The following is a 12557-nucleotide window of genomic DNA, read 5'->3' as shown; positions in this document are numbered from 1 at the left end:
GCCGGAGGTGTGGCCTGGGGGGCGTGGCCTCGGCTGGCGATGGAGGCGTCCGAGCTGTGGGTCGGGTTCGTGGGCGCCGGGCGAATGGCCGGGGGGCTCGTCCGGGGGCTGCTGCAGGCAGGTACGGGCTGGGGGGCGACCGGGGGGTCCCTGGTACACGGGCAGGGGAGGGGACATGGGGACAGTCCTCGTCCGGCGGCTCCCCGGCGTCCCTGCGCGTCCTGTGGCGCGGGGAAGTGTGGGGACATGGGGACAGCGCTGGTCTGGACGCTCCCTGGCCCCCCTGCCCTGTTGTCCAGTGGAGGGACATGGGGACAGCCCTGTCCCGGCCCATTCCCAAGGTCCCAGCCCTTCCCCAGGTTCCTGTCCTGCACTGGAGGGACATGGGGACAGCCCTTTCCTGCCGCTCTCCCCGGGGGACGCTGCCCTCCCTGGTGACCCTGTCCCACAGATCAGTGTGGGGACATGGGGACAGCCCTCTCCTGCACCCCTCCCCAACGTTCCTGCTCCCCCCAGAGTCCCTGTCCCACAGGTTAGTGGGGGGACATGGGGACAACCTTGCCCTGTCCCATTCCCCAGCCCTCCCTTGAATCCCTACCCTGTAAAGCACTATGGGGACATGGGGACAGGCCTGTCCTGCACCCTTCCCTGACATCCCTGTCCCACAGTCAGGACACAGCCCTGTCCCTGCTCCCCGTGTGTCCCAGATTGTCCCTATCCCATAGCACAGTGCAGGGACAGTCCTGCCATTTGGAGTCACCTCCAGTGTCACTGTACCATGGCACAAGTGGGTGCCCAGAGCTGTCCCCATAGGGTGGCCGTGCCAGCCACACCAGCAGGATCCATTCCCAGCCCTCTTTGCTCTGTGTCCCCCAGTGGGATCAAGCAGGGGTTGGAGGAATCACATCCCAGTGGAGATTGGGGTGTCTGGGCTGTGCTGGGGTGTCCTCCCCACCCTGGAGCCACCCCAGCCACTCACCCCATTCCCTGTGTTCCTCAAGGGAAGGTTCCAGCCAGCAACATCCTGGCCAGTGCTCCCTCGGACAAAAACCTGGATGCTTGGCGGGTGAGTGGGGCTGTGGGGGTGGGAGATGTTGGGGTGCCCCTCACTGTGGGGTTAGACCACCCTTTCCCTGTTTGGCTCTTCCTTCCCAGGTCTGGGTGAGACCCAGGCAGAGCCTCAGTGGCTTTGTGGCCAGAAGTCCCACAAGCCATGTCCCTGCCTCTGGATGTGCCTTCACATGGGGGTGCTGGTTTTGGGGGTGCTGGTTTTGGGGGTGCCAGGCTGTGACCCCTCTCCCTGTCCTGGCAGGAGTTGGGCTGCCGGACCACGCACTGCAACCTGGAAGTGGTGCACAGGAGCACCCTGGTCTTCCTGGCCACCAAGCCCCACATCCTGCCGGGTGTCCTGGAGGAAATCCGTCCTGCTGTGGGGTCCCACCACATTGTTGTGTCGCTGGTGGCTGGTGTCACCATCCAGACACTGCAGCGGGTGAGCCTCCTCCTTCTTCTCCTCCTTTTCTCCTCCTCTCCTGCACCTCCTTGTCTCCTTGTCTCCTTGTCTCCCTCTCTCCTCCTCTCTCCTCCTCTCTCCTCCTCTCTCCTTCTTTCCTCCTCTCCTCCTCTCCTCCTCTCCTCCTCTCCTTCTCTCCTTCTCTCCTTCTCTTCCTCTCCTTCCCTTCTGCTTCCCCTTCCTCTCCTTCTCTTCTGCTTCCCCTTCCTCTCTCCTTCTCCTCCTCTCTTCCTTTCTTTTTCCTCTTCCTCCTCATCTCCTTTTTCCTCGTCCTCCTTCTCCTCCTCCTCTCCTTTTTCTCCTCCTCTTCCTCTTTGACCTCTTCCACTTCCTCCTTCTCTCCTCATCCTCATCTCCCTTCTTCTTTTCCCTTCTTCTCTCATTCTCTTTCTCTCCTTCTCCTCCTTCTCTTCTTCTTCCTTTTCTCCTCCTCCTCCTCCATTTGCACCCAGGCCCATGCATGACACACTGCTGTGGCCTTGTCCCCACCTGACTTCACCTCCAGCTCCCTCCCCTTGCTCCTCACTTCGCCGCCAGCCTGATGGGTGACACCCACCAGTGTCTCAGGTCACCCTTGGGTACGTCCCACGGCTGGCACCCCTTCTCCCATCCCCATCTTTTCCCAGCTGCTCCCACCCTGGACCAAAGTGCTGCGGATCATGCCCAACCTGCCCTGCGTGGTTCAGGCTGGGGCCATGGTCTTCTCCCGAGGCAGCAACGCTGGTGACGAGGAAGCCACGCTCCTCAAGAGCCTCCTGTCCTCCTGTGGCCTCTGTGAGGAGGTTCCCGAATCCTACATTGACATCCACACTGGGCTCAGCGGCAGCGGCGTGGCCTACGTAAGCCAGCGGGACACAGGACACTGTCTTGGGATTTGGGATTTGGGATCCCGCCATTGCTCCATGCTCACCCTGGCTGCTCCTCTCTTCCCAGGTGTACTTGTTTGCCGAGGCACTGGCCGAGGGCGCGGTGAAGATGGGAATGCCGAGCGCCTTGGCCAGCAGGATCGCAGCACAGACACTGCTGGTGAGTCCTCAAGACACCCTGGCATTGATTCCTTCCCTTCCTGTCCCTCTACAACATCCATCAGGATGAGGCGCTGGATGCTGCTCTGCCTCAGTTTCCCCTCTGGGAAGCAAAAATGAGGCCACCAGTAGGGCAAAGGGCGTGGCAGTGGGACAATCCCGCGCTGGGGGGGCGTTGGGATGGCGATGCCATCCAACAGCGGGGTTTGGGAGATCCCCTTCTTTCCCACCCATCCTGGTGTCCCATAGGGCGCAGCAAAGATGCTGCTGGAGACAGGGGAGCACCCGGCAAAGCTGCGGGGAGACGTCTGCACGCCCGGGGGCACCACGATCTACGCCCTGCACCAGCTGGAGAAGGGAGCACTCCGGGCCACCGTCATGAATGCCGTGGAGGCGGCCACCAACCGGGCCTGTGACATGGCCAAGGACTAATGGATGAGCCCCTTCTGGGACAGGAGGGGTGATAGGGACCAAAGTGAGCTCCTCTGAGGAAGAGGGGGGGATCCTGACACCTTTGGGGTGGGAGGTGGTGTGGACACCTGTTACCTCTGCAGGGCTGGAACCAAATAAATGAGGCCAGAGCTATGGGAGGTGTGGCTTTTTGTGGTCCCTTCAGTCCAGGGGGTCTGTGGAAGGTCACTTTCCATGGGGAGGTGACAGCCATGCTTTCCTGGGATGGTGCTGATGCCACACTATCTCTGTGGTCGCTGGGATGATATTGGTGCCAGGGTCACTGAAGATGAAGGTGGTGTCCCTGTGCTGGGATGTGTGGCATAGGGACAGGGATGGGGACAGGCTTTTGGGGATGGGGGTGACCCCAATTTAAGCCTGCTGGGGTTGGGAGAGTGGCTGTATCCCTATGGTAAGAGCCACATCCATGAGGATGCTGCCCACATTCCAGAATGATGGGCAAGAGGTCAACCAGCCCAAAAAACCTTCAGCACAATCCTGTTCCTTCCTGTCACCAAGGGAATGGGATGGAAGCCCAGACCTGCTCCCAACTCTGGGGACATCCAGGCGGTAGAATTTTAAATTTGCCCATCCTGAGAGGATCTGAGCCTTTTCCATGCCCTAATTAAGCTCCATTTGCCTCCTGGTACCTGCATGGATGCAATTAGCGATGATTTAGGAACTGTTTTGAAGATGAAAAGGTTTTTTCCAGACAAAACATTGCTGGTGGAAACATCTGGATGCTGAGCCCTGGCTTTGGGTAGAGGCCTGGAGTGCCAGGAAAAGGGGGAATGGCTTCCCACTGCCAGAGGGCAGGGTTAGATGGAATATTGGGAAGGAAATTCTCCCTGGGAGGGTGGGGATGCCCTGGAATGGAATTCCCAGAGAAGCTGTGGCTGCCCCGTCCCTGGAAGTGTCCAAGGTGAGGTTTGATGGGGATTGGAGCACCCTGGGATAGTGGAAGGTGTCCCTGCTCATGGCAGGGAGCTGGAATTCGACGGCCTTGCAGGTCCCTTTCAACCCAAACCATTCCATGATTTGATATTCTCACCCCCCCCTCAAACTAGGTCAGAGACCTCCAGCCCAACACCTTCTGCTGAGCTTGGGAACATTTCTGTCACACACCTGCAGCCTCCTTTAATTCACAAAATTCTGTTTGAAATGAGCCCCATCGCAAGCTTCAAAATCTTTTTTGTGATTTTTTTTTGGTGCAAAAGATGATAAAAATAAACAGAAACATGGTTTTATAGGATTACAACCCATTGGTGTGGAAAAGACCACACTGAGAGGCCACAACCCCATGAAAGTCCCTCTTGTGCCAACCCAAATCCCTCTGGGATGCCTCCATGTGAGTTCACAGACAACAACATCCACATGGGAATAAAAATCCATTTAATTTCCATAAACTCTGCAATGAGGAGACAAAGACCCAACAAGTAAAAACCCCCACCCGCCCGCTAACACGGGGCTCAGCAGCATTGAGGAGTTAATTTTATTTCCCTCTTCCAATAATTTGGTTAAACACCCTAAAATTTCATCCAAATCAGGTCAAGAGCTGCTAAATCCCTATCAGATGCCTCCAGTATTCCAAGGCAGTGCCAGGAGCCCTCCCTGCTCCAACCTCAACTCATTGAGATGTGTCCTCTAGCCCCAGCCACCCCACAAACCCCGTGGGGAACACCTCAACCCCCATCCCTGCAGCCTTCAGCTTCATGAGGATGCTGAGATGATAGTACCTGGCTCAGCAGGTCTCTGTGGTCCAGGTGTTCCCAGCTGTGATGGGAATGATGGAGGTGACTCTCTGGGGAGCAGCAGCTTCTTGGATGCCACCCAAGTGTCCCTTTCCCAAGCCAGTGCCTGAAGGAAGTTGTTTTAAACCAGCCCCAAACCATCCTGGTTTAACAGGACTCCATTTCAGCAGTGGGAAAAACATCACTGTCCAGCTGGCAGTGCACACCTCAGCCACGCTCCAGGATTTGGGGATTTTTCAGTGTAACATCCCCCATCATCCCAGGGACATTGAGCAGGTCCCTCCCTCACCCCTTCTCCCCATGGGATTGGGGAGACAGGGCAATTTTGGGGGAGCACCCACCCCCCCTGTCAGTGTCAGTGACTAGGACCCACAAGGGATGTAAAAAATAGCACCTCCTAAATATATATTTAGGTGAGGAACAACCCTGGAATTCGAGTTGTTGCACAAAAATCCCCTAAATTGTGACCCACAGGCATCTGGGCTTCCTGATCCCCAGGAAATCACGGTCACAGAGGGGCCAGTGGCACCTCCACCGCCATCCCCCAGGGACAACCTGGGTGTCGCCAGCTCAGTGGCCAACCAGAGGTGGTTGGTAGCCAAAAAGTGGGGGTTGCCCCTGCCCTAGGACTGGGGGCTGTGGCCGCGGCGCAGCCGCTGGGCCATGGAGATGAGGGAGCGGAGCTGCACCAGCTTCAGCGGCCCCACTTCCCGGGGGTCCTGTCCCTCCAGCCAGCGCAGTGCTGTCTCCAGACCTTGGATGGCTTCCCGAGCTGTGGGCAGCAAAGGATCTCCTCCCTCCCCACCCCTTCTGCCACCGGCTGCTTCCTCCTCCTCATCCTCCTCCACCCCACAGCCCTCGGCGCCTTCCTCCTCAGCGTTCTCCTCGCCATGATCGTCCTCCTCCACACCCGGAGCGCCATCATCCAAGTGCAACCAGTCGGAAACTTCCTCGGGAGCCAAGCGCTTGAAGGCCAAGGCAGCCAGGTGAGTCAGGTCACTGAAGACCTTGCTGTCCCCTCCACCTTCCTCCCCTCCCAGGGTGTCTCCGTGCTCTTCCTCGCCGGGATGGGGCTCGAAAGCGGCACGCAGTCCCAGCAGCCAGCACTTCTCGATGGATCCAGGCGGGATGAGATCCCAGGAGAGGCCAGCCAGGTACAACATGTCCTTGAGGAGGAAGGACCTCACAAAGTCCGCGGGACCGCCAGGGCCACCGCAGGACACAGCCAAGCGCAGCAATTCCCGCTTGTAGAGCTGCTTGAAGGCCAACACCACCCCTTGCTCCAGAGGCGCCGGGATTCGGCCTCCTGCTCCAGCCAAGCCGCTCCCGTTGGAACCCTTGGAGAGGAAGAGTGCGCGGATAGAACCATCGGGAGTCTGGAGTGGTGGGGAATCCTCAGCCCCCGATGCACAGCGGGATGGAGCAGAGCTGAGCAGCAGCACAGCCTTCTGCTGCAGGCAGCTCCGGCGCAGGTACCGCTTGACCCCTGGCACGAAGTCCTCGAAGAACCAAGCCCGGAGAAGTGCCGGCACCAGCCGAGCTTCAGGACTGTAGCGGTAACAAGCCGGGAATTTCTCCTGGTTGTGATGCCGGAGGCTGGCGGGATCGCGGAGACCCCCGACCACCAAAGGCTTGAGTTTATGAGAACCGGTCAAGTTGGCGGCCAGCAGCACCGTGACACACTCGCCACGAGCCGGACGCCACCTCGCCGTGATGCCAGCACCGGGCAGAAGCTTCCAGAAGAGCCTGGTGATGTTGGCGTTGTAGATCTGCTCATCCCCGTAGCCACCAGCATCAGGCAGGACCTCGGCGTGGGCGGCCGGAGCGCGCTCGGGCTCGGCGGGGATGCCACCTTCACCATAGATACGCTGGCTGGAGATGCCGTGGCGCTTCTGCCACCGCCAGAACCAGCCATGGCTCGCCTTGAAGGTGCATTCCGGCCCGTAGATCTGCCGGGCGAAGGCTTCCGCCTGAGCCTGGATGAGAGGTCCGGAGAGCGGCACGCCGTGCTGGCGCAGGGCGAGGAACCAGGCGTAGACGGCGCGGTCGATCTCCTCCTCGTTGGCCAAGCGCATCTTCTTGCGTTGGGTGCCCACCTCGCCGCCGAGCTGCTCCAGGAACCAGCGGAGCTTCGCCTCGTCCTTCAGCCACCCCCTGAGCGTGCCGCCCGGCACGCCGAAAGCCCGGCACACCGACGCCTGGCGCTCGCCCTTCTTCACCCTCTCGATAGCCTGGAGCTTGTCCTTGATGGAGTAGGCGCGGCGAAGCGACATCTTCACCGACACCCCCCCGGGTGATGCGCTGCTGCCTCCACCTCCTCCTCCTGCTGCCCGCCGCCCTCCCGCCATTCCCCCGCCCTCCTCCGGCTCCCCCCCGGGCATGGAGCGACCCCCGCATCCATGGGAATGGGGGGCGCGTTATAACCGGGGAGGGATGCGGGAATGGGGTGGGGGGGGCGCGGCGGCGCCTTTGTCTCCGCTCCGGTCCCCCGCATGCGCGCACCCCACCAGAGCCACCAAGTTGCGCCGCTCCCTCCCCTATTCCTTGCCAAGTTGGATTCTTCCTCCTATCTCAAACAGCGCCTGTGGGTTGTATCACTCTGCGAAAAGGGGGATGCGGGCCACCTCGCTGCCCCCCGCCACGCCGCTTTCCACCCTAAGCTGTTCCACTTGGCTTTCACGGGAGGGAAAAGCGGTGCGCGTAGGGAGACAACGCGCCGCAAGCACAGCGCTGGGTCCCCCCCTCCTCCTAACTCCCTCCATAAAACACAGGGCAACGTCCCGTGGAGGGAGGGAGAAAAGCAGCGTGGGGGAGGCAGCGAGGTGGAGCTCCCCACTTTTCGCAGAGTGGTACAACCCGCGGGCGCTGGTGGAGGTACGAGGACGAACCCAACTTGGCCATGAAAAGGGGGGCAGCGTCGCAACCTAATAGCTACGGGGAGCGGTTCGCGCATCCCACTTCCACCTCTGGTGATGTTCCACATGTCTCTTTTATTGTGTGTACCCCGCGCTGTGCAAGGTACACATCATCTTCCCACAGAGCACCCCCTTCGCCACCCCCCCCCACCCCTTGTGTGGTACGCGCCTCGCCCATAACCCTCCGCGCGGCGCGCGCCGCCCTCCTTTATCCCGGCGGCGGCCAAAGGGAGCGGAGGGGCCTTGAGGGGTCTGTGCTGCCGGTGAGTACTGCTTTCCAGCCCCTTCCAGCCCCTAGAAATCCTTATACGCCCACTTAGGGTCCTTAATCCCTCTCCCCGAACATCGGTAATGGAAGTTTCGGGGGTCTGCAGAGCGTCCTTTAGCCCTCTGGGGCGGGAGCTGGAGGGGCTCCTCATGATATTTGGGGGGAAGGGGCTCAAAGGGTCGTTCACGGTCTGTAGGGTCTCTTTATCATCTCAGAACCCCCAAGAAGGAGGTTGTGATCACCCTCTTTATCCTCTTTAGGGCACTTTCCCTGTGGAAGGAGGGATTTGGGGGTTCTTTCGTTGGAAATAGGGCTCCATCGCTCACAGTGATGGGAATGGGGGGAGTTTTGGGTCTCCCCCTTCTATGTGGGGATCTCTCACACTGTTAAAGCCTCATATAAAGTGGAGTTTGAGGGTCTTCTCCCGTCATCTGTAGGGTCCCTTCCATTCCCCCAGAGTCCCGAGGGAGAAAATTTAGGGTGCCCTTGGTTTTTGGGACAACTTTTCCTTACTTAGAATCCTAGGGAATACTGAGGTGACCCCTCTTTCCAATGTTTTAGGTCCTTTTTCTCTCAGTAGGTCTGGGAAGGGGATAGTGGGAGTCCCTAAGAGTCCTGAAGGAAAGGATTTGGGGATGCCCTTGTTTCTGGGGATTACTCTCCCCACTTAAAATCCCAGGGAATATTGTGGTGACACCTCCCACTCCCAATGTTTTAGGTTCCTTTTTCCTTAATAATTCTGTGAAGGAGTGTGTGGAAGTACCCTCCACATTCCCTGTGGGGGTCTCTCATCCCTTCACACCCCAAAAAGAAGGATGTGGAAGATTACCCTCATTATCTGGAAGATCCCTTTACCCCTTCCAGGCACAGGGAAGGGGTTTTGAGGATTCTCCCTGTCTTTGGGGTCCCTTTCATTTCCCAGGATTTAGGAACTCCCTGTTACAGGTAAGGGGTAGGTGGGCTTGTGCTGGGGGTCTCCCTAAATTTGTTTTTCTGGGAATATTCCTGATATATAAAGCCTCACCTCTTCAAGTCTGGATTGGCTGGGAGGGGAGTAAGGGTGGTCAGTGTTATTCCTGCCCTGGTACGGTAGGAAATTTAGGGATCCCACCCATCCCCAGCTGCTCCAGGTGCCTTAAGGATCTGCTCCTCCCCCCATTCCTTAGATTTTTTTGTCCAGTCACTTGCTGCAAAGGGAAACTGGAGCTGCTGCCATGTCCTGGCACAGAGGCACAGAGCAGTCAATCCATCCCATATCCCAGCCCCCTTGGCTGCCTTTCCAAACTTATCCTGGAGCTGGGAGCTGTGGAAAATCAGCTCCTGCAGGTGCACCTGGGCTCTGCTTCTCTCACCCCTCCCTCTTTTCCTTGTACTGCTCTTCCCAAACTTCCCTAACCTTGGTGGAGCTTGTCCTCTCTCTTTCTTTTTTTTTTTTTTTTTTTTTTTTTTTTCTCAGTGCTCAGGAGGGAGGGATCCATTTCCAAACTATTTTGGGAACGGACAGAGCCTGCTGTTGTGCTCCATGGGTTTTTGAAGGATTACATCCCTAACTAAACTTGCTGAGGCTGCCACATCGGTGTTCCCAGAAATCCCATATGGATTTGTTCTGTCGCATCCAGGTCACTGATGATTTGGAATTGATTGGGATCCTGATGCTCACAATCCTTAGGGAGGAGAAATTCCCTATCCTGAGCTGTCTGGCTGTAATTTTTTCCTCTCCTTTTCCAGGTGTGTCCCATTTCTCCCTGACCTTCAGGTAGGACTTTTCCTCACCTGAGCTGTTCCTTTAAACTCCTTTTTCTTATTTCTCCTAAAGGTGACACATTCCCTGTCTTTTCCTACTGCTGATTTCTCATATCCTGGATTATCTCCTTAGGAGCCAGCAGCTTGGAGCAGAAAGTTGTGTTTTTAGGTGATCAAGGATGGGAATCATGTTTTCTTGGAATGTGGAGCTTTGTGTCATAGCAAAGGTGATGATGAGGGTCCAGCTTGGGGAAGAGCTCCAATTTTAGGGAATGAAACCAGCAGGAATTTGGGAAGAGCCAATTTTCGGGAATGAAACCAGCAGAAGAGCTGGTTTAAAATGAATAAAATATTAGACACAAGTGTTAATATTTTGATTTCTTTTGATTTCCCTGATGGATCTCGAACTCATCGCAAATTTCTGGGCTCTGATTTTTCCCAGTGGAAAAACACAGCATGTTTTTTAATCCTAAAACTTCATGTTTGAGGAGGTAAAAATGGCAATTTTGGATGGAAAATGTTGAAAGGTGGTGGTTTGTGTGATTAAAATCCCTTTTTCCCAGGTTCTTCCATGAAAACTGATGGACACAGAAGAGAAATTACTTTTTCCCCCCATTTTTCCTTGTTTCGAAGCTTTATTTCCTTGAAAATCTGGGTTTTATCAGCAGTAAACATAAGGTTTGGCTGCTCATGGAAGCAAAAAGGTGCTGCAAGAATGTTGGGAATCATTTTGGTGTTAAATCACCCAAAAATGGGGATCCTGAGTTCCATCAATACATGCCAGGATTGGGATGGCAGGTTGGGAATTCTCAGGCTGCCAGGATGGGAAAATCCTTTTGGATAACATCATAATAATGTTCTTTTCCTTGTTATTTAAAGTGAAAATAAACTTGTTTTCTGTGGTGTTGGTTCACAAACTTCATGGAGTTTTGGAAAGGTCATTGGCTCTAAACTTAATTAAATATGTTAATTAATTAACCATTAATTATTAATTAAATAATTTGGCTGAGGAGCTGTGACATCTGTAGAAATTGGAATTTTTCTCTAATTTTATCCTGTTCCTTTTAATGCTGTCATAGGAGCTACAAAAGTAAGTATCCTCTAATTGTTGTGTGTTTTTTGGGAATTCTGGAAAATTAGGGAATATCAGCACTGGTAGAATGCTTATTAGACAAATTATTGCAGAATTTTCTTAGAAATAAGTAATTTTAAAGAGCTTTTTTAAGTTAATTTCAGCTCTGCCAAAACAGTTCTTTGATTGGAGGGAATCTCCTGGTAATTCCTCACTAAAGAATTCCTGTGGAGTTCCTACTTCATAATTCACCTCATTCTTGGGGGCTGCAATTCCAGTGCTTGGAGCTGCTTAAAAACTGGAGCAGAATCACCTCTAATTAAAAAAAAAATAGATGAAGTAATTGGAAAAAATACTAATTATAAAATTTAACTTACAATAATTTTAAATTTTAAATTTAGTCTTAAAAATTAAATTTTTAAGAGGTTTTTTTTTGTGTAAAATCCCTCATAATTAAAAAAAATCCTGCAAGTTTTAGGGTTTTTTTATGAAAAATCACCTATAATTAAAGGGAATATACATTAAAAAAATGTAATAAACCCATATTTTAGGGATTTTTTGGGGTGCAAAATCTGTTATAAAAACCTATGAATCTCAACTTTTTACACTTACAAGAGGTTCTTGCTGAAGTAGTAGAACATTCCCATTAAAGTGTCCCATTTTTCCTTGAGATCACTCAGAGAAATGGGAATTTTGGGACAAGCACAGCATGTCATAAATGGGATTTTCTGCACAGAAGTCCTAAAACCCATAAAAAATCCAATTTATTTGCCTGCCAATGCAGTTTTGATGGGGATTTTTGCTTTTCCATGGATTTTGGCCTGTACTATTCCCAGACTGCTGCTCTTTGGCAACATGCAGAAGAGAATTAGTGCACAATGCGTGGATTTTATGCCATTTAATCCTTTTCTGGCCTGGCAAATTAATATTTAGTGGGAAAATTGCTTTATTCTAATTAAATTTAAAAGAATTTCAATTATTTGCTATTATTATTACGTTTTTATTGTTTACTATTTTATTATTTACTTATTATTGTTAAACTTATTTCTGCTTAAAGGTCTTAACAAGAATTTATTACTCCATAAAATACAAGAGAACAATATAAAATAAATGAAAAAATTTAAAATTACCTTCAATTTTAAAATGGTTTCTTTTTTAATTCTGAATTGAGAACTTTCAAATTTTAAGCATTTTTAGCTGAATCAAAGTTTCACAACTCCAGGGAAAAAAAAAAAAGGAAAAATCTCCTTTTGCCATTCCTAAAAATTCATATAATTGGAATATAACATTTAATATTTTAAACTCCAAAAATTTAAATTTTAAAAGGCAAAATTTTCATATAATAATTTATACACTTCAATTGAAATATTCAAGAGACAAAAAGAATTTATATATAAACTTAAAGTTTAAATTTAAATTAAAAGCCATACATTTTAAATGAAATTTTAAATTTAAATCAAAAGCCATAAATGTTAATTTTTTTTAAATTGAAATTTGAAATTAAAATTTCAAGTCAAGCCTTGAACCCAAGGCTTCCAAAATCTTCACTGAACTCTTAGAATTACACACCTTTAAGGATACTTCAGCTCTCTGGGAATTTTATTTGCCAGTGTGGCACAGCTAAATTTGTATTAATTGAATTAATTGTTGAATTAATCACGAGATTTTCAGCTCTTGGTCAAGTTTAATTTGCCAATAATGGGAATTTTATCCCAAAATTAAATCCCAGTTTTTCAGCAGTTGCCTTTTAGTAGGACAGTCAACCGAGAATAAGCAACAACCTCAAAAACCTCAAAAATTTGAGCCAGTTTTCCCAAATT

General features: G+C 52.2%; 2 protein-coding genes across 2 annotated transcripts; one reads left to right on the top strand and one right to left on the bottom strand.

Moving 5' to 3' along the window:
• The first annotated feature begins 12 nt into the window (after window positions 1–12).
• Window positions 13–3123, top strand: PYCR3 (pyrroline-5-carboxylate reductase 3). The gene is made up of 6 exons (XM_085053726.1): window positions 13–121; window positions 1002–1066; window positions 1313–1492; window positions 2140–2352; window positions 2447–2539; window positions 2788–3123. Exons 1-6 carry the CDS (start codon window positions 40–42, stop codon window positions 2968–2970), a joined length of 816 nt encoding a protein of 271 aa, XP_084909852.1. The 5' UTR covers window positions 13–39; the 3' UTR covers window positions 2971–3123.
• Window positions 3124–4363: 1240 nt separating this feature from the next.
• Window positions 4364–7704, bottom strand: TIGD5 (tigger transposable element derived 5). Its single transcript, XM_085053721.1, has one exon. It carries the CDS (start codon window positions 7118–7120, stop codon window positions 5363–5365), a length of 1758 nt encoding a protein of 585 aa, XP_084909847.1. The 5' UTR covers window positions 7121–7704; the 3' UTR covers window positions 4364–5362.
• Window positions 7705–12557: the final 4853 nt, after the last annotated feature.

This window comes from Lichenostomus cassidix, chromosome 2 (genome assembly GCF_008360975.1).
Source record: "Lichenostomus cassidix isolate B80296 chromosome 2, HeHo_3.0, whole genome shotgun sequence".
Taxonomy (NCBI): domain Eukaryota; kingdom Metazoa; phylum Chordata; class Aves; order Passeriformes; family Meliphagidae; genus Lichenostomus; species Lichenostomus cassidix.
The sequence above is the reverse complement of the archived record's forward strand: the minus strand, read 5'-3'. Positions and strand labels throughout refer to the sequence as shown.